The sequence below is a fragment of the Castor canadensis genome, chromosome 6 (genome assembly GCF_047511655.1).
Source record: "Castor canadensis chromosome 6, mCasCan1.hap1v2, whole genome shotgun sequence".
Taxonomy (NCBI): domain Eukaryota; kingdom Metazoa; phylum Chordata; class Mammalia; order Rodentia; family Castoridae; genus Castor; species Castor canadensis.
The window spans coordinates 43275801-43297440 of record NC_133391.1 but is presented as its reverse complement, the minus strand read 5'-3'; the positions used below and the strand labels follow the sequence as shown (position 1 = coordinate 43297440).

At 52.0% G+C, this 21640-nt stretch overlaps 1 protein-coding gene across 1 annotated transcript; it reads right to left on the bottom strand.

The window, feature by feature from the left end:
- Nucleotides 1–367: 367 nt before the first annotated feature.
- On the bottom strand, nt 368–21012 carry Il17ra (interleukin 17 receptor A). The gene is made up of 12 exons (XM_074076416.1): nt 20757–21012; nt 13391–13415; nt 12450–12596; nt 11571–11683; nt 9808–9934; nt 8707–8754; nt 8455–8615; nt 7743–7826; nt 7205–7313; nt 6204–6305; nt 4135–4176; nt 368–3612 (listed from the first exon to the last, which is right to left on the bottom strand). Exons 1-12 carry the CDS (start codon nt 20892–20894, stop codon nt 2093–2095), a joined length of 2616 nt encoding a protein of 871 aa, XP_073932517.1. The 5' UTR covers nt 20895–21012; the 3' UTR covers nt 368–2092.
- Between the last annotated feature and the right edge of the window lie 628 nt (nt 21013–21640).

Below are 21640 nucleotides of genomic sequence, written 5' to 3'. Positions count from 1 at the left end.
GCTCTGGGTCAAACTGGTCAGTGGACTCCAGGGGGTGGGTTCGCTGCCAGAAGCCCTGGCTCCTGCAGATCAGTCCTGCATAGATCTGTGTTCTGCACCCGGGACACCGTACGCCCATTTATGGGCAGCTGGGCACGTCACAGGAAGCATGCTCGGCAGCTGGGAGAGGGGGAGGAGAGAAGAGGGTCCGTTCCTTTTCTCCCTCACCTGGTCCTTAGCTGTCGCTGGACTGAACAGGGGCCACACACTGTCTGGGACTTGGAGCCTCTATGGCGCAGCTGCCATGAGGCAAAATCGGTCTGCAAGAAAGAACTCTACGAGTAGGAACTTCTTGACCTACGGTAACATGAGACTCAACTCCTAGAGGGTCTTAATAGAGTTGATAACTTTATTCATTTTTACCATCATCCCTTTCATGCGCATGTACACATCCTTTATATTTCCCTTCCTATCGCACTTCAGGGTCCTCTCCTCCTCGCCATAGCCTAGGACAGTGAAGGGCTGACACACAGACAATGGGAAACATGGAATCCAGGGTCAGAGGGCAGGCTGTGTGCTCTTCAGGACCCGAGACAGAAGTCTTCACAAGAAGGCATGTCGGGAGCCATCTTTTCAAACACTGGGCCTTGGAGTCTCTTCTCACGTCTTGAGGGCTGGGCATGGTAGTTCACATCTATAATCCCAGCTACTAGGAGATCAAGTTTTGAACCTCAGACCTTTACATATACAGTGGCCCACCCCCAGAGAGACTTCCCAGACCTCTGCCCCCTGCAGCCCTCCACACCTCACTTCACTCTGTTGCTGGACCTCAAGTGTGGAAGTTAGGGCTCCCAGAGTCTCGCACCACCTGAGCTCAGCTGGCCTCAGCCTCAGGCCCAGCCAGCAGCCCCGAGGAATCCTGTGCCTTAGCCCTCAGGCAGCTCATGAGCTGGGGACTCCGACTCCTCTGCAGACGCTGCTGGGTTTCACACCTCGCATGTCTATCCTTCCTTTCTCCAAACAATCAGAGGTGGCTTCCTGGCATGTTAGGCCCTCAGCCTGGCCTCCCTGCCCTCCCCGCACTGAGCTCTGACTTCCTTCCATCCACGTCCCCTGGCCTCCCTCCTTCAATCCAGGCTCTGCTCCCCAGCACGCACTCCACAAGCTGCTCCCTTTTCCAGGCCTGTGCCATCCCAACCACAGTCCTGTAACCCAGGAAACCAGCTTCTCCTTCGGCTCAGACCTCGCTCCTCCAGGCATCTCTCCCTGAGGCAGATACCTGTCCCCGGTTTTCCAGAGGCAGGGGCTTCTGTTCAGCTTGCAGGACCATCTTGACCTCTTTTTTTTTTTTTTTTCAGGAGGGGAGGGGGTTGAACTGGTGCTTGCAAGGCAGGCGCTCTACCCCCTGAGCCATGCCTCCAGCCCATCCTGACAATTCTGTGTGAATTCCTCGTTCTTTCTAGATGGTAAGCTCCTCGGTGTTCAGGGCATGACATGTGTAATTTATTTTAGTATTCCAAAATGTCTGACACACAGAAGATGCAGAATAAATGCTGAATGAATGAATCAACGAATGAAAGAATGAACGGGCCACTTGGTCATTACCTCCTGGAAGTGGGCTATGGATTCTTGTGGGGATGGACAGGAGATGACCATGAAGTCACATAAAAGGAAGATCAGAATCACGATGTCTACATCTTGCTGTGTCTCGCTATGTTGGCCAGGCTGGCCTCAGACTCTTGGGCTCAAGTGATATTCCTGGCTCAGCCTCCCAAGTGCTAGGACTACAGGTGTGCCCCATCTCACTCAGCTAAGATGTCCACGTTTTAAAGAAGGGCGCTTGACACATGAATACACACACACACACACACACACACACACACACACACACACACACACACACACACACACTACAGGTGTGCCCCTTCTCACTCAGCTAAGATGTCCACGTTTTAAAGAAGGACGCTTGACACATGAATACACACACACACACACACACACACACACACACACTCTCTCTCTCTCTCTCCCTCTCTCCCTCTCTCTCTCTCTCTCTCTCTCTCTCTCTCTCTCTCTCGCGCACAGTCTCTTTAGGCCCGGGAGCTAGGAGGCCTTAGGAGAGGGCCTGCCCTTCCACAGCTGGGCTGTCTGACTGCACGCTGTCCCAGCCAGAGTTCTTCTGCAGCTCCTGGAAGAAAAGCTGCCGCTGCAGGCGCCTCAGGCTCTGCAGGTCCTCAGGAGACAGCTCTGCCAATGTCCCCAGGTCCTGTTCCTCCTCCTCCTCCTCCATTTCCAGCAGCCCATCAGGGAGCTGCGGTGAGCTCCTGGAGATGTAGCCCTGGTCTGACTGCACAGACTGCCGCTGCTCCTCCTCATAGGGTGTGTAGGGATCCTGGAGGGCCACCACAGGTCTCTCCCAGGCCTCCTGGGCCTGGCCGCTCACACTCTGCTGCAGCAGCGACAACATCAAGCCCTCCAGCTGCAACCTTACATCACCTGGGAGGTGGTCAGGCGATGGCACTGGAGTGCTGCAGAGAGGTGAGTCTTTGGAGTCCACGGGGAGGAACAGGACGCTGTTCCGCCGGGGGCCACAGCCCCTAAGCAGTGGGCAGGCCTCGCTGTCCTCCACCATGGCCAGCCGGCTGGCTGTGCTGTTGCCATCTGCAGGAAGGACAGGTTCCACGTGGGCTGCTGGTACCTGCTCCAGGGGGAGCACCATGGTTTGGCGGGTCTGGGCTGCCACCTTGCCCTGCGGCTGCAGTTGAGGGTCCAGCCTTGACATTCCCCTTTCTTCTTTGCCGACGCAGATGTCCACCACCAGGCAGCCCTCTGACAAGGGCTCCCGCACCAGGGGCTTCTGCCTGACGATCCCTCCCCCCAGTGGTGGCAGTGGTTCTTCAAATACTTCTTCATCCAGAGACGGGAGGTCCTGGTCATCTGCTGAGCGAAGGTTCTCACGCTCAAACCAATCAGGGAACTGGGTCTGCCACTCCCGGAACCTGTCCACGGCCTCCTTGAGCTGCCAGCCGCTGGGACTCTGCAGGTAATTTTCTGCCGTGAGCTCCCTGACGCGGTGCATCCGGCCAGGTTCAAACATTTCCAGGTCCTGGATCCGGAAGTAAACCTCCTCAAACTTGTCCATGAGTGAGTACCTGGAGGTGATGTTGAAGAGGTCGGGGATGTCGCTCTCATTGCTGATGCCACTGAAGTAGCAGACGATATAGGTGCCAAAGCAGGCTGGCTTCTTGAAGTCTGGCAGGACCATGTTCATGGCTGCCGTGAAAAGGTCCCCTGCAGGCTTCGAGCGGTCACACTGCAGCTGCACGGCGGGTTCCTTCCAGCCCAGGATGGCCTGCCACTTGGCCCGGGTGCCCCGGGAGCATAGAATGATGATTTTGGAGTTGCTCTCTACCATTTCCTGTTTCTGGCGGCCCACCCAGGTCATGACCCCCACTTCTGAGATGACCTGTTCTTCCAGGAGGTCGAGGGCCACCTCGGTGCCACAGGCTGTGAGTAGGAACTGGGCAAACTTTAGGACCACATCCACATAGAGGGGGTGGTCAGCTGAGTAGACAATCCAGACCTTCCTGGGCTTGAGGGGCGGTGGGGTCAGGTCGGCCACAGGCAGGATGTCTACGAGACAAGGGAAACAAGACCGCGCGCTGATCCTCACACCCAGGCCCAGGGCGCCATCCCCTGCTGGCCAGCCTTGAGGGACCTGGGCCAAACATGGAGCTGGTTCCCTAGGCTAAGAACCATCAGCCTTTGAATGAGTCAGATGCCATGTCTTGCCTTGTTTGCAGCCTGAAAAGCAATCAGTCTGTGCCTTGTGTGAATAAGAAGCTCTCTCATTCCTATCTGGCCTTTGGCCTATACTTCAATCATTTTAATTGAAAAAAAGAAAAAAAGGCACAAAGACAAGCTTGAGGAAAAGTCTGCTCTGGGAAGGACCTTTTTTCACAAAATATGGTGTGCACACCTTCTTTTCTTATCTGAGTGATTAAAAATGGTATCCTGGGCCTGCCCTGTGGGGTGTGGGGAGGTGGATCCTAAAGGTGGGGTCTCTTGAGAGGACTGAAAATCAGGCTGCAGATGGCAATCCACCTATCTGTCCAAACACGTGCAGACCACCCATCCAGACTAGGGGATACTGACCTGTGTGTTTGCTGTCTTCACCATACTTTCCCTGACGAGACCCTGAAAAGAAAAGAGATCTATTGGAGTGGCATTTTTGAAAGGAAACAGGGAGCTGGCCTATCCTGACAAAGGGCGAGAGCAAGGGGGCCAAAGGGCAGACACTTAACACCTTGGGCCTTTGCAGAGACGCTGGCAGGCAGCTGTGTGGGCATGGCTGAATCCTGCGTCTGCCTCTACAAGCTGTGTAACCAGGAAAGTTACTAACTGAAGCTCAGTTTCTTCCTCTGCAAAATGGATCTGAGTGGGCAGAAGAGATAGTGGGTGAAGGGCCAGGCATGTGGTCAGCTGGAGTCCCAAGGTTTATTCTGGGGCACTTGCCCAGCTCGGGGCTCCAGACCCATGCTGGGGTGTCCTCTCCAGTCCCTCTGTGGTTCTGGTCCCAAGCCTCTCTGAAGTTTGGCCTCTGTCAACAGACTCCACTTGAGGGAAAGTAGTGACTGCAGGAGGCAGACACCCTACAACATTGCTTTCCAAAAGCAGTCCCCCCATCCCCCCAACCTCTGGCGCTACTTTCAACATTTCCTCTTGGTATTTTTGAGGTAAGGACAAAGAACTGACATACTTGGGCAATCGCTGCCCTCGAATACGCAATGAAAGCGCTGTGGTGAGGAGTTAACTCTTTCCTGATAGCTGGGATGAACAGAATCCCTGGGTGACCAAGTGGTAGGCTGTCTGTCTTTCCTTTGTGCAGTGCTGGGGCCAGAGCTTCACACACGCCAGGAAAGTGCTCTGCCAGCGTAATAGCCCCAGCCTCCGAGAAGTACATTTAGAACATTATTTTCAGTCCTCACGCTGGGCTTTTCCCAGAACTGTAAAGATGGTCTAGTATCCAGTGAGGTTTCTCTTTCCATCACCACGTGGTGTGGGGTGCATCAGGAGATGGTCAGAAGCAGCTGGGGCACAGCTGGGGCGCAGCTGGGCGGAGTGCGCCAGCCTAGGGTGGGCGAGGCACTGGGTTCCACACCCACCACTGCAAAGCCCCAGCACCTGCGACAGCAGAAATGAAACAAAAGCTCCCAACCAGCTATAGCAAGGCTTAAGAGTTTATGCAGCACTAGTGAGATGCAGCTTCACCGTCTGTGGTGAATTTTACTGCGGCCATAGTAAAATTCAAAATGATGAATATCTAAGCCTGATGAGCCTCTCGGGTGACTGAAGAAATGGCCTAGGTCATGGACAGGCTGAGCCTCTAACCTGATGACCCACATTCTCCCCGTCTACAACTCACCAGCAGAGTTGCGCAGACGGGCAGGAACCGACAGCAGCTGTGCCCACCAGCAAGCCCTTCCTCGACCCCTCATTTAATTCTCACCACAGCCCTGGGAAGAGGCATTATCACCCCATTTTACAGAGAAGAAAACGGAATCTAAGGTTCAGTAACTTGCCTATGATTGCAAAGCTAGTCCACACTGTGAGTTGGGGGTCCAAAGCCTGAGACTTCCCTGTCACACCTTGCTGTTCTCCCTGACCTCGGATGTACAAGTCTGCAGGCTGCAGGATGGGGTTGTTCAGGCTGCTCCACCTGCCAGCTCATCATTTCTGATGCAGGAAATTCCCCTTTAGCTCCTTCCAACCCATTTCAACAACTTTAATAGCGATAAATACAATTGTGGTTAACAGCTATTGAGTGAAGTGTCACGTGCGAAGAACTCGTGGGCATTTTTTCAGCTGATTCTCCCTATGGCCTCATGATGTGGGTATCATGACAATGACCATTTTACCCGAGAAACCTAAGGTTTAGAGAATGAAGCATTTGCCCATAGGCAGTGGTAGAGCTGCTCTTTGAGCCCAGGTCAGCCTGACACTGGTTCCAGGATCCTGACAGCTGAGCTCACTGTATGGTGCGAGAGGCTTTTCCCGTGTTTAATTTGAGACTGAAGGGTGGCCGAAGGGTGCCCTCTGAGAACAGCCTTACAGAAGGTCTAGGTGTGAGGCTGCAGTGGACACAGCAGGGTGGGGGTCGGGGGCAGAGTGAGGAGTTGGGGGAGTCCCAGGCCAGCCTGGTCCTTACAGCCTATGCGCCTTACCAGAGATCCTCCAAGTCATGCAGACGGTCAGCAGGATGACGGAGCCCACCAGCAGGATGGAGATGCCCGTGATGAAGCCATACACCCACAGGGGAATGTAGTCTGTGGGGAGCAGAACAGCATGAACAACAGGTGGGGGTCCCAGCTCTAGTCCCGGCTTCTGGGAGCTGAACCCTGGGCTGGCCTCTCACATGCCCCCCGGAGAATGTCCTGATACGTGGGAGGGACATCTGAGCTTACCTGCAATTGAGTCTGCAAAACAGAACAAAAGGGGTAAATATTACTCTTAATTATTAGCAGTGACTACAAGCCTCACCTCTCGACGACTGTGACCCCGAGCCCACCACGGGAGACCTGGCTTAAGCTTACTGCAACATGCCCACAGAGCACTGCACGTGCTGGTCTAGGAAGAGATGCCTCCTCTTCTGCTTCGGGGCTGGGTGTCTATTCCAGCCTGCGCCACGTCAGATCTGCATGTGGCAGTGGCCTCATGTAACTGGGGGCATTGGCTTCTGAAGAGGTGGGCAGCAGCACAGGGAAACAGTGGGTTGCTAAGTCCCACAGGCTCAGGGAGGAACCTGACTCTCTGCCACATCCTTGCTGGGTGATCTCGGGCAAGTTATTTAACATTTGTGCCTCAATTTCCCCACCCATGAACCTGGGGTGGGGGAGCCTCTACTTCACTGTATTGTGACTCACAATTTGTGAGGGCTTCTAATGGATGACATGCTGAAGCAGTACCATCCATCAGTGGGATGAACTAACTCTGAGAGAGCAACAACTGCAGTTTCCAGTCAAGGAAGCAGAGGACCAGAAGGGTTTAGCAGTCTGCTCAAGGCTGCACAGCCAGTGACAGGCAGCCAGGAGGCCCACCTGAGAATATCACTCTGCACTCTCTACATCAGGCACAAATGACCCCAAGTTAAATTAAACCCTGCCCCCCACCAGGTCACAATTCAATACCAACAGCTGGCCTTCACCCCGTCTGACCCCACACATACCCAGGACAGTCACGTCCCTCCTACCTGGAGCCTGTGGGACCTCTGGGCAGGGCACGGTCACAGCATGTCTCAGGCAGTCATTCAGGCAGCTGCTGAAGAAGGGCTGGACCTGGGGGAGCAGAGAACTGGGGAAGACGTGTACCAGAAGACTCCCCACCCGGGTCTTCTCACCCGCAGAGAAATTTGTGAATAGTGCACCCTAGTGAAGATCAGGCCATGATCTTCACAGGTGCTGTGGTGGCAGCACCTGTAGTTTCAACTACTCGGGAGGCAAGAGCCCAGGTCTGAACTTAGGCAGCCTGGGTAACAAAGCGACACCCCATCTCCACCGGCTGTTGGACCAGGTCTTGTAAGAAAGGTCAAAACCCATGCAAGGATGAGAATAGGGTAGGCAGAGATGGCACCTAGCCAGACAGGGAATCCTGCATAGTGGTGGCACTTGGTGTTCAGGGAAAGCACAAGCTGGAGCTGCCCTCCTTTCTAGCAGAAGGCCCACCTGCCGTGCCCTCGCATATCTGTCTGCACTGCATGCACCCACCTGGACTCGGTGATGGCAGCACCAATTAAAGTTGGGTAGAGTAAGCATGACGTTGATCTGCTGGTGGAATTTCTCTTGCTTGGGCTGGAGAGGAGAGGATGGGAAAGGTCTTACTGGGTAAGAACCTGCCACAGTTCACCCTCAAGGAAGCCACCGGGGACTGTTGGGGACATGACTCTGTGGACCAGTGCACAGAAGGCCAGGGGAAGAAATGTTTTTCAGATTTCTGTTCCAGAAAAATTGACATGTCTGCAGGGTTTGTTGTCAACTCCTAAGCATACCTAGTAACCCTCGGCTTTGGCTGCTGGGGCTGGACCAAATCTGTACTGATCAGCAGGAGGTGTACAGGCAGGCCACAGCACACACTTCTGCACTAACCGGCTTCACTTCATCTCTTATCATTACTGTCCTTTTGCCTGCACCTTCAAATTTCTTTTTCTTTCTTTTTTTTTTAATCTTCAAATCCTTTTAAAGTAGAATAAACACAGCCAAACAAAAAGAGAACAGGGAGGATGTGGGGGGAGGGAGAGGAGCAGGGACTTGAGGGGTGGGCAGAGCAGATTAAACTGACACACTAAACAGCCAGCTATGAGGACAGGACAGATGGACTCTAGAGGGAAAGGCAGCCCCAATGGCTGCTGACTGCGGTGCTGGACCCGAGCTTCTGGCACCGGGAATTAATCTTGGCTCAAGGGTTAAGAAGTGTGCTTACTGCAGGTATCTGCTGTATGGATTCAAAGCAGCTCCGGTTCTCCATGTGTGGGAAACTGCTCAGCAGGATCTGGTAAGGGCTGGATTCATTCCACAGGGTGAAGCTCACCCGGAGCTGTGCCTCCAGGGCCTCCACAGTGATATTGGGGTCCCACAGGCTGCCTGCCGAGGACACAGGTGTGGGTGGGAGTGAGAAGGGCTGTGTGTGCCTGTGTGTGCACCCAGGGAAGGTACTTCTGGGTCAGCCAGTTACCTGAGTTCACACATGCCGTGGTTATCTTCATCCTGGGGTCCCCGCAGTCTGCCAGCCCAGAACAAAGAGAAATCATTAAGTCTTTGCCTTGGCAAGTTTGTTCTTGCTACTTCTGATACTCTGTGGTCACAATCCTTTTCTCTCTGGGAGGCTTATTCAAAGACAGCCCCTTCACAGTGGGTTCCAGGATGGACTGCTGCCATTAGGCCAGAGATAACACTGGACTGGGACAACTGGGCTGTCTTGGCCCTCCTCTCTTAGAACCTTCTTGAGAGTTCCTTCCTCCCAGCTATGAGCTCTTTCTGCATGGCCAACAATTCCCAGCTTCCTCAGTTCTTAGATGGCTATCACCATCCTTCACAAGCATTTCCTGAACTTGGAGTAGAGCTCAGTAGTAGAGCACTTGCCTAGCATGCATGAGGCCCTGGGTTCAACACCTAGCACTGCAAAACAAGACAACAACAAGAAGCATTTCCTGACCAGCTACGGCAAAGGCAATTTGTGAGGTTCTGGATAGTATGCAAATGGATGTAAGACCCAGGCTTTGTTCCCAGGGGGCTGGAGCTCCAGATGTGGCTAGATCTGAACAAAGAGAAATGGTGTTGGCAGTGGCTGAGGTTGCAGGGAGGCCAGAGTCATAGGAGGCGCACACATCCGATGATATTTAGAGGATGATCACAGGCAGTTTGGATTAGTGGGAAGGAGGAGAGAGTGAGATATATGGGGAAGGGTGCTGGATAAACAGAGGTAGCATGTGGGGGGGAAATGAAGAAAAAAGGGAAAAGCCAGGAGTAGGTAGAGTACAGGGTCACCATCCTTCCCATAGTGGCTCTGTCTTCCTGACTCTTTCTGGGCTGGAAGCTACTACTCTGGACAGAAGGAGGAGTTCTCTGGTTCCCATCACCCTTCTGTGGTCTTGGGCCCACATTCGGTGTTGTGTAACTGAGAACAAGCTCTGCCTTCAGGGAGTGGAGGCTGCAGCCCCACACCAAGGAGCTCCCAGGCCTTGGCACCTGCTTTTCCTGTGGGGACCACGTGCAGGCAATGGCAGCCACACAAGCCAAGCAGGAGGCTGCTGTCCAAGCCACCGGATACTCTTACCAGGCACGTGGACGGTCCTGGACTGGTGGTTTGGGTCCCCGTCAGGGATGGGCTTGGGCAGGTGGTGAACGGTCACCTCATACTCCTGACCAGGATCTACCACAAAGTGGCTGAAGTTGAAGCGCCACTGAAGAGAAGGGAAGAAGGGGGGTTGGACAGGTCACACACCTGATTCGTCTGTACCCAAATACCCCGTCCCCACCACTTGTAAAGCTGGTAATTCGGTGAGAACATAGCCAGCTGAGATTTCATCCCACTGGGTAAAAACAAGGCCCAGTAGGTCCAGGTACCTGTTCCTCACCCTCAAGTTTGGAGTCCTCACTGAACACTGGACAGGGGCTCTGTCTTTGCTTCTTGTTTCTACGGGGGATCTCACTTGTTTTAAAGCCGTCATTTGCAGATTTAAACCAGTAGTTTTCAAACTAGCATGTTATCAGAATCACCAGAGGGCCACCATTCAACAACAAACACCAACTGTGTGTGTGTGGTTGGCTCTACCCACAGTTTCTGGTTCAGGAAGTCTGGGTTAGGACCGCAAAATACCTTTCTAGCAAGTTCCCAGGTGACACTGTGGTGCAGGGAGGGAGCACACTTTAGAAACCACTGCTTTCAACTAACTAATAAGAATCAACATTTTGCACTCTAGCTGTGAGCAGCAAAATCCAGGACAGACTTGTAAGGCTGACCTGCTGGAGGCTGGAGTCCAGGGGTTCAGGCCGACCTGTGCATCAGTGACACTTGGTTTCTTAAAATGGAAAGACCTACAGCAGGTCTTTTGCCTGGGCAAAGTTCTTTCTTCCTGGACACAGGCAAGCCCCAGATTAATCCAAGTTACACATAAAGATGGCTATGGAAGTGGTCCCCCAATTCAACTTCCTCTCAGAATGAAAGCTAAGGGGCTGAGATGTAGATCAAGTGACAGAGCACTTGCCCACCATGTGTGAGGCCCTAGGTCCCATCCCCACACCACAAAAAAAAACAAAAGAAGAAAAAGGGCTGGGTGCCAGTGGCTCACACCTGTAATCCTAGCTACACAGGAGGCAGAGATCTAGGTTCAAAGCCAGTCTTGGGAAAACAGTTCTCGAGGCCCTATTTTTTAAAAAACCCAACACAAAACAGGGCTGGTAGAGCGGCTGAAGTGGCAGAGTGCCGACCTAGCAAGCATGAGGCCCTGAGTTCAAACCCTAGTACCACCAGAGTGGAAAAAAAAGAAAAAGGGGGAAAATAATGACCAGGGCACAGTGGCTCATAGGCACACCTGTAATCCTACCTACTTGGGAGGTGGAGATCAGGAAGATCAAGTTCAAAGCCAACCCAGGCAACAAGGTTTTTGAGCCCCTTTCTCAACCAGCAGCTGGGCACGGTGGCATGCATCTGTCATTCCAGTGACACAGCATGAGAATAGGAGGACTGGGGTCCAAGTGGCACGGACATAAAGTGAAACCCTATCCCCAAAATACAAAAAGGGATGAGGTGTGGCTCAAGTGGTAGAGCACTTGCCTAGCAAAGACAAGGCCCTGAATTCAATCGCCAGTATGAAAAAAAAAAAAAAAAAAAGAAGCAGCAGCAAGGGTGGTACACCAGGTCCTGTCCCTCACTATGGCTCACAGAGGACACAATGTGTCCCCCTGGGGAAGTCATCTTGATTTCCTCAGATCTTCCAGTGCCTTTGCCTCTTTACTCCTCCTAATCAGGATGTGAATTTGGGGACAAGCCCATGCTGGCATCCTCAGAGAAGCATGGTGCACTTGCCGTCTTCTTACCCGCTTGTAGTGATGCCTCAGTGTGGACAGAAACTCAAACTTGACACACAAACGCTCATTGGTGTTCAGCTGCAGGATAGACAGCTCTGCGCCCTCCAGGTATAGGATGCTGGCTGAAGGTCAAGGAAGAGAGGGACAAACACATGCAGATCAACTACACAAACCACTGGGCGTGCCACCTCCCTATCTGTCCCTCTTCCCTAACTCCCTGCTTGCTGCTCCTTTTTGCTCCCTGTTGACCTCAGCCTATTCTCTTGTAGATAGCTACTTCCTAGCTGGACAAGGACAAGTGACAGTATACTGGACTAGCGACAAAGGCTTTGCAAACTTGTGGCCAGAGCACTGGCAGCATGGCACGGGCAATGAACACAACCGTCCTACGTCCCTTCTGAGGCTGTGGCAGAGGGCAGCGAGCACGCAGGCTGTGCTTACAGAAAACACTCGCCCACGCCCTTTCACAGACCTGGGGCTGTCTCCATTTACCCCAACCTTCCCAAGTCTGCAAACTATCCAAGAAGAGGTTTTGGGGGGTTTTAAAAAGTGCTGGCCCCTAAATGAAGGGAAAAAGCAACTGGCAAATGTGTTAACATTTTCATTTTCATAAGATGAAGCACTTGCCTTTCTTTTTTTCAGGGTAATTAAAATTTCAGGCAAAGGAAAGCCGTCCATGCAGGACAGTGTGATGAGAAGGTGTCACTGTGGGTCCCTATCTGACACTCTGAAGCAGTACTAACTACATGAAATGATGGATCCTTCCAGCCCAAAACACGAGCCCTCATCCACAAGGGTCCAGGAGCACACTTCTGAGTCTGAATGGCAGAGCTGGCGGTGCCGCCTGTGGAGGTGGCGGAACCGGGACCCGATGCCATTCCCACTCACCGTCTGTCTGCAGCGTCCACTCGATGTGCACCACAGGGACTAGGTCTCTGTGCTGGGTGTGGGCTATGCCCAGCTGGACGTGGACATGCTTGGGGGAAGAAGGAGTGAGGTTTCGAGGGTGGATCCAGCTGTCATCCAGGCAGGTACCTGGAAGCCAGGAAAAAGCAGCTCTCAGAGACGTGCAGTCGAGGCCCCAGGTGCCCCCAGCATGTCCAGAGAGCTAACGCTAGCTCGTAAACAGTACAGGGCCCACGACCTTTGTGGCCCATGGCAGGGGCTCGGCTTCACTACCCCGTGTGCTCTTTCTATGGCTGGTCTGGGGTCACCAGCATTAAACAAATTTTAGATGAAGCAGTGATTCCAAGTGGGGGCACCAGAGGGTAGGGCAGTAGTGGTGACCTTGTTTTTATCTGCCTGGGTCCCAAATTAGCACAGACACATGAATCATGTGCCTCCTCCTGGATTGAACACCAAACCTGGTACTGGGGTACAGCTCAGTGGTGGAACCCCTGCTTAACATGAGTGAGGCCCTGGGTCCCATTCCCATAGCCTCTGTCCCCCAAAAAACCAAAATTCCTGATTCAAACTCAACCAGCCTCCCAGATTTCTGTCTACAGAGACAAACTGCAACAGATTCAGCTGCAGGACAGGCTTGCTAGAGAATTCTTTCAAAATCTACAAGACAGGCTGGTGGAGAGGCTCAAGTGGTAAGAGCGCCTGCCTAGCAAGTATGAGGCCCTGAGTTCAAACCCCGGTGCTGCCAAAAAATAAAAAGGCAAAAAGGCTTCCCATTTCCTGACCTTTGCATAAGGAGTGTTCCCTTTAGGAAGCATGGTGCCCAATTCCAGACGGTCCTGCTGAGGGACAACCCATGGTCTGAACTGATGACGTCTGCAGCAGTTCACTAACAGAGCAAGCAAGGAAAGAAAAAGAGCACTTACTGTTTTTGACTGTGCAGCTCAGCCCCTGTGGAGAGAAAGAAGGTGGTAATTATAGCTGAGAAAGAACTTCAGTTCACACTTGGGCTCCAGACACCTTTCCAAGGCTCCTTTTCAGGAATGAAATTTATGCAGCCCTCTCACCTCACTTTTGGGGACTGCTTGGAGGCAGTGGGTATTAGGGCGGCATCTTCTCACACTTCTTTCATTTTGCCCAACTGAGACGAAGGAGTGTGGTGGACGGCAAAGGGACTGGACTTTTACAAGCTAGAAAGTTTACAACTGTAACAGACACTGAGAGGGTAGTTTTGGGTGCTCTGGTAAAAAGGCCCCGAAATCTAGAGGCTTCCAATCCTCAGTCGGGATAACAATGCTGCCAGAGTTGGGGAAGGGAAAGGAGCCAGAATTACAGCTCCTGTTACACATCAGTCATGGAAAATTCACAGGGTCCCTGTAAATGCGCTAGAAACCACACACCAAGTAGCACGCACAGTCAGCATGTGTACTGTTGTGATCGGAGGGAAAATAATCTTTAACCTAGATTATCCACAGCTAAATTACCAAAAAAAGCAAGAGGGCAGAACAAAGATGATTTCCACACAAGTAAAGACTTTAAAAATAATGTTATGTATTCTATGTACATCCTCTGTGTGTGTGTGTGTGTGTGTGTGTGTGTGTGTATAAAATGTTATACTTTGGCAGTACTGGGGTTTGAACTCAGCTTTGCTAGGCAGGCACTCTACCTCTTGAGCCACTCCCCTGTCCACCTATCTTTCATATAATTAGAAAATCGTAGAAGGACATGGTCCAGCAAAATGAGGGCACAGCCCCTGAGGAGGAAGGCAAAGGATCGAGGGATGTCTGGTGTGAACGTCAGGCCTCAGGTCTGAGCAGCCAGGCCAGGTGGGAACTGGTGAGCAGAGGGCCCCAGGATGGAGTTCTCTGGAGGAAGGGGGATGAAATCGATGGAATATCTGATGACTGGGGGGAGGGAAAATGATATAAAAAATCTAGTAGAGCAAACTAAGACTCGTTACACGGAAGATTATGGACATGGAGAATTAAAGCACAGACGAGTCACGAGGGGGCAGAGGGAGAACTGGACCAGAAATGAAACCTGGTCAAGGCGCACATCTGCCTCCGCAGGGAAGATGCTCAGTTGTCACAGAGACACGCTGAATACAGAATCAGCTAGATTGGATGCAACCATAACAGGAGGTGGGAGGAGACAGGGAGGAAGGTAATGAAATTCTCATCGCATGTATTATATTTTAGAGCTCAGTGCATGAGCTCTAAAATCAACAAAGGAAGTATTAACAAATCAGTACTTTCAGAAATACGGAAGAAAGTGTCATAATAAATAAGAGAACTTATAAACCTTTAATGAGCAGGTCTATGGGTGAGGCTGTTTTTGGTTTCAAACATCTCAGTACCATTTTTAAAGGATCTCTTACATGAAACCTTAATTAAGAGTTAGTTTGCCAGGGCACTGGTGGCTAACACCTGCAATCCTTGCTACTTAGGAGGCAGAGATCAGGAGGATCACGGTTCAAAGTCAGCCCCAGGCAAATAGATGGTGAGACCCTATCTCAAAAAAATCTATCACAAAAAAACTCTGGTGGAGTGGCTCAAGGTGTAGGCCCTGAGTTCAAGCCCCAGTACCACAAAAAAAAAAAAAAAGTTTATCTGTGATGTTACTCTAAACAAAAATGATTTAAAAATGAGATAAGCAAATGAAAACATTTATTTAGGGGAAGAAACAATAGTTATTTTCCTTATAGTTTAATTCCAATACAGGATTTATACTAATGTAATATTTGTAGCAATGTAAAAAATGCATTCACAATCTTCATAGATACTACGACAGGTCTTTTTCTGTGTCCTAACTTCCTCCCCAGCAGTCACCCTAATCTCTTTACTTCAAACGTCCTATTCTTGGGGTTGGGTACAAGATGTAACTCAGTGGAACAGCATGTGCTCAGCATGTGTGAGGCCCTGGGTTCCACCCCCAGTACTGAAAACAAAACAAAATAAAACCTAAAACCAACAACAGGTCACTTACAATGGTTCACACCTATAATCCTAGCTAGTTGGGAGGCACAGATCTGGAGGATAATGGTTAGATGCCAGTCTGAGCAGAATGTTCCCAAGACTCCACTCTCAACAAATGGCTGGCTGCAGTGGTGAGTTCTTGTCATCCCGGCTACATGGAGAAGCACAAATAGGAGAGTCATGGCCTGGGCCAGTCTGGGCATAAAGAGAGACCCTATCTCAAAATAACCAACACCAAAAGGGCTGGGAGTGTCACTCAAGTGGTAGAGCATCTGCCTAGCAAGTGTGAGGCCCTGAGTTCAAACCCCAGTACCACCACCAAAACCAAAACAAAACCCCCAACAAAACAAAAATAAAAACCAACAATAAGCCAACTGCTCATTCTTCAAAAATCATGAGACAGCCGGGTGGCTGTGGCTCACGCCTGTAATCCTAGCTACTTAGGAGGCAGAGATCAGGAGGATTGTCCCATAAAGCTATGCGCACAAACTGCGTGTTGTACACAACACCTGATAACGATAACTCACGACTGCGACTGGTCTATGTGTGCATATGCCATGCTTTTTATCAGTTTCTGAGCACACTCCTGTACTTTAAAAAGTTCACTGGGAACAGCGTGCTGTGCAAATCTCATGTTCAGCGCGTCTCTTGGTTGCCTCAAGAGATCACATGAAGGTTTGTGTAAGTGCATACTGGGATGCTCACATGATGATCAAATCACTGACAGTGCATTTCTGCATACTTCCTCCCGTGATCCCATTTTCACTGATGAAAATACTGAGGCCCATGGAGGTGAGATACACTAAACTACACAGCTTTGCTCTGGAACCCATGCTCTTAGCACTGCTAGCCTGCCTCAAAATAAAAAAAGGATACCTTAGGCCACCCCTCTCCATTCAGAGGGAAGATTAAAAGGAAGAAATGACAAGGCCAGTCTGGCCAAAAAGTTCATGAGACCCCCCATCTCAAACTATTGGCTGCGGGTGGTGGTACATGCCTGTCATCCAGCTACAAAGGAGGTATAAATAGGATTGAGGTCCGTGAAAAAAATCACAAGATCCTACCTGAAAAATAGCTAAAGGAAAAAAGGACTGAAAGTGTGGCTCAAGTGGTAGAACACCTGCCTAGCAAGCGTGAACTCAGGGCCCTGAGTTCAAACCCTAGCACCACAAAAAAAAAGTCAGTCTCCTATGGCAGATCAGCCTGATGAAAGCAGTGAACAGACAGGGTGAGAAGTGGGGCAATAAACAGCCCTGTAAACTGCTGGTTCCACACTGGCAGCACCCCAGTGCCCAGCCTGACAGCCTAGGCCATGGCAGGGTGGGTGGGTTGGGGATGGGAGGGGGGCAGGGACAGGACATCCACAGAGCACAGCCGTTCACGGTGGGGAAAAGTGTCAGGGCTGACAGGGATTCAGGGCAACCAGAAGATAAAGGGCTGAGCTACAGTCGCTCTGCCACCAGCCCTAACCACAAGTGCTCAGGAAAAAGAATTGTAACGAAACATCCTGTCTATGCAACGGTGTGCCCGTTCGTGCTGAGCAACCTGGGCGTCATCGTCTTTGTTGATGGGCTCTCCAAGCCTGTAAGGAACCCAGGCAGGGGGAGGCAGAGGGAGCACGGGGAAGTGCAATCACTCATGCTGTCCCTGCATTGCCTTCTGTGGGGAAATCAGCACCTGGTTTTTGAGGTGCTAAATCCAGGCCACCAGGACCAGTGCCCAGCCTCTCAGTTCATCACCGCTTTCCAACAGGGAACCATTCTTTCCTTTCTCCTGCATCCTTTATTCTTTCAATCAACATGTACTCATCAAGCCCCTATATCCTGCACATGCAGAACTGAGCTAGGCACAGGACAGGCATGCAGAAATCTCCTTCCAGTTTGGCCAGGTGTGGTTCATGCCTGCAACCCTAGCTATTTTGGAGGTTGAGATTGGGAGGATAGAGGTCTGAGGACAGCCCATGGTGAGGAAGTTATTGAGAACCCCCATCTCAACCAAGCCAGGTGTGGGGGTTTGCACCTGTAATCCCTGCTATGCAGGAAGTGTAGGTAGGAGGTTGCAGTCCGAAGCTGGCCCCAGTGGAAAAAGCATGAAACACTCTCTGAAAAATAACTAAAGCCAAAAAGGGCTGAGTGTGGCAGAGCTCCTGCCTAGGAAGCAGAAGGTTCTGAGTTCAAACCCCAGTACCACCAAAAAAAAAAGAAAAAAGAAAATCCACCCAGGTTTCAGAAGACTTTGTATTCTGGAAAGTGGCACAGGCTTAATGAGATGGTACACCCTGTCCTCTGATGGTGGCACTGGGCGAACACAGGCCTAGGCAGTCCAAGGTTGTAGAGACTGTCTGTGGGAAGGTTGGATGCAGACCCAGGTCTGTGGGTCTCCCTCCCCTCCACCGTATCATATCGTGTACACGTAACAACAGGGACAGAGAGAAACCTGAACAGTGTGGTGTCTTTTCTTTTTCACAGTTCTGAAGATCAAACCCAGGGCCTTGTGCATGCTAAGTAAGTGCTCTACCATTTACTTACACTTACACTTATTGGGGTTTGAATGCAGGGCTTCACACCTGAGAGACAGGCTCTCTTCCTTTTAAGCCACACCCCCAGCCCTTTATGCTCTGGTTATTTTGGAGATGGGGGGTCTCACTTTTTGTCCATGCCAGGCTGGACCATGACCTTCTTGTTTTTTAGGCTTTCAGCTGTCACTATGATGGCAAGGCACATACAACCATGTCCAGCTTTTCTCCATTGAGAAGGGTGGGGGGGGACTCAAAATCTTTTTTGCCCAGGCTGGCCTTGAAACTTGATCCTCCCAATCTCAGTCTTCTAACTAGTTAGGATTATAGCATGGGCCACCAGCACCTGGCATGCCTTCTTTCCTTTCAAAGGACATTCAGCCAGTGGGGCAGGGAAGGTGTCTGTGCATGGGAATGAGCTATCTGAAAGCCAGGTGCAGATGGAGGGGAGAGGAGGAGAAGAACAGGACACTACAGACAAGCCTGGCCTGGAATCATGCTGGCTCCTGCTCAGGAGTCTCAGCCACTTCATTGTGGAATTAAAAGTCAAACCCTTTAGGGCAGGGGACAGAGCTTAGCGGCAAAGGGTGCGTGGCCCTGGACTTGCTGCTCAGCACTGGAAAAAGCAAAAACCTCTGTCCCTTTTAGCTCAGCTTCTGTGCCATGTAAAGATGGAGTCCCCATCTCCGGTTCCTGCTCCACAGACAACCCCCATGCACTCCAGTCACACAATTTACCCTGTTCCACACAAGGACCTTGGCTCAGGTGTCTTCTGCCACCTGTTTTTTTGTTTTGTTTTGTTTTCTTTTTTGGCAGTACTGGACTTTGAATACAGGACTTGCTAAGCAGGCACTCTACCACTTAAGCCATAACCCAAGCTCTTTTTTGCATTTTTGTTTTTGGGTGGGACTGCGTTTTGAATTCAGGGCTCCCTGACTGCAAAGTAGGCACTCCACCACTTGAAACACACCTCCCGTCCATTTTGCTCTGGCTATTTTGGAGATGGGGTCTCACTATTTGCCTGGCTGGCCTTGAACCATGATTCTCCTGATCTCAGCCTCTCAAGTAGCTAGGATTACAAGCATGAGCCACCAGTGTCCAGTTGATCTTGATATTTTCAGAATATCATCCAGCTCGGATGAAGATCCTCCTATTCACACTTCCCTAGTAGCTGGGATGCCTGGGATGCTTTTACTCGTTGAAATGGGGTCTTGCTAACCTTTTGCCAGGGCTAGCCTTAAGCTAAGATCCTTTTGATCTTCACTGCTGCAATAGATAAGGAAGTAACTAAGATTATAGGCATGAGCCACCACGCCTGGCCCAACCTCTGTCTTTGAGGCTCCCACTATCCCTCAGGAATACCCAAAATATCTTTCCCATAAAAAACAGCCCAGCTGGAAGAAACTTTTCTTTTCCCTGGAATTCTGTACACTCACCCATTGTGCAAAGAGGACTTGCTATAGACTGCTGTGCAAAACAGTTCCTGCCTCCTAGCTGAGTCTCAGGAGTATTTCTTCACAGTTTCAGTTCCTAGCACAGTATTTTGTGTTTGGTACGCACCGGCCACCCACAACCAACCACCAAATCCTTCACGTTGGGACACTTCTGTGCAAAGTCTGCAGGAAGGAACTAACGAGTATATCGCTCTGTTTTGCCCAATAGTGGAAATCACAGGGACGGTTCTCCCATCGCTTACACGAAAAACACTTTTTGTCTCAAAACAGTCACTCACCCTTCACCCTGTTTTGGTAATCATCTACAAAACTTGATGAGAAATATCCTTTCTTTCACATCCTCTGAGTCAGATACCAGTGACAGTGGAGGGAAGGGGGCTGAGAACACCAGAAAGTGGAGGACAGAGACAGCATGGAGGGGAGATGGGAAAGAAAGCTTTTTTCTTTTTTTTTGTGGAGGTGGCACAGTGTTTGGCTGTTTATTTTTGTGTTTTTTTTTTGAAGATGGTCCACGCCACCACCCACAGGCAGGGTGCGTCTCTTCCTGTAGGCGCAGTGGGGGTCCCTTCCTTGACAGCCACAAACCGGCAGATAACCCACAGCGCACATCCTACAGTCAGTCACGCGTGTTCCTACACGCGGTGGTGGAGGTGGCGGTGCCAGGAGTGAGACGGGAAGGGCGGTGTCTTAAGAACCATCCAGGCCAGGGTGGTGGCGCGCCTGTCATCCCATCTACTAGGGAAGTATAAATAGGAGGATGGAGGCCCAGGCCTGCCCGGGGCATAAACCCAAGACCCTATTCGAAAAATAACTAGAGCAAAAAGGGCTGGGGGGTGGCTCAGCCTGCCTAGTGAGCGAAAGGTACTGAGTTCACACCCCACTACTGCCCGAAAAAGCAAAAACAAAAACAAGCCCATCTGCGCCACCCTTAGAGCTTCGTCCCTCCGAGAGGTGGCCCTCGACTCCCTCTGCAAGTGGTCGGGCCGCGCGGGCTCACAGTACTCTGCCTGCAGGGTCCCCCAAGGCGGAGCTGGGGTCCTCGGGGTCCCCGCCTTCCGCAGAGTCACCCTCTAACCCGGAGGCGAGAGAAGCCGGCTCCCTCCGCGGCATCAGGGGCACCGGCTGGAGGGGAAGCCTCGGAGCAAAGCGCCAGCCTCGGGGACAGAGCAGGGGTTGCCGGGCGCACGCCGTCCACCTCCTGGGGCCAAGCCCGCTGCGCGCTCCTCCCCAAACTCCGCGGCCCCGGGTACTCGTCACTCCGCCCCCTGCCACGACGGCCCGCGGCTGTGCGCCACACGCCGTGCGACCGCTGTCCCCGATCCCCCTCCCGGGCCCCTCGGGGTCTCACCTCCTGCGCGCAGACCGGCGCCGGGTGGTCCAAGAGCCGCGGGGAGGCGCGGCTCGGGGCCGGCGCGCTCAGCAGCAGGAGCAGCAGCCCCAGCGCGGGCTCCGGGACGACGGGCGGACCGCGGCGCCGAGCCCCCATGGTCCCAGCTCTGTCGCGGGCTCGCGGCCGGCGCTCGGGAGCAGCGAGGTCAGCCTGGGTTCCCCTTCCGCCCAGCCTGGGACACTCAACCGCTTCCGGCTTCCAGCCCGCACCAGGCTGGAAGGGCGGAGAGGGGCGCAGAGGGGCGGAGCGTTGGTGGGCGGGGTTTGTGGCCCCGCCTCTTCGCGCTTCCCAGGTGCGTGCTGGGCCTCAGCCCAGCGCCAAACTGTGTCAGCTAGCAACACGCTCCCGTTCCAAACTTTTTTATTTCTTTTTTTGGTACTGGGATTTGAACTTTGAGCTTCTAAACAGCCGCTCTACTGCTTGAGCCACACCTCCAACCCATTTTGCCCTGGTTATTTTGGAGATGGGGGGGGCTTTATAAACTATTTCCCCAGGCTGACTTTGAACCGCGAGCCTACCGATCTCAGCTTCCCAAGTAGCTGGGATTACAGGGACGAGCCACAGGCGCCCCAAACTTAATCTCTGTCATCACCGTGAAGCCCTCCTGCTCTTGCCCCAGTCCAGAGGTTTTTCTCGACTTAGTCATTTGGTCGCCAGCCATCAACGGGGGCTCAAGAAAGTATGTTTTCTTAGCCCCTGTCCCTTTCTTTTTTTAAAAAAAAAATTATTTTATTCATATGTGCATGCAATGTTTGGGTCATTTCTCCCCTCTTTCCCCATCCCCTCTCTTATCCCCCCCGCCCCCTCCCTCTCCTCCCCTACCCCCTCGCTACCCGGCAGAA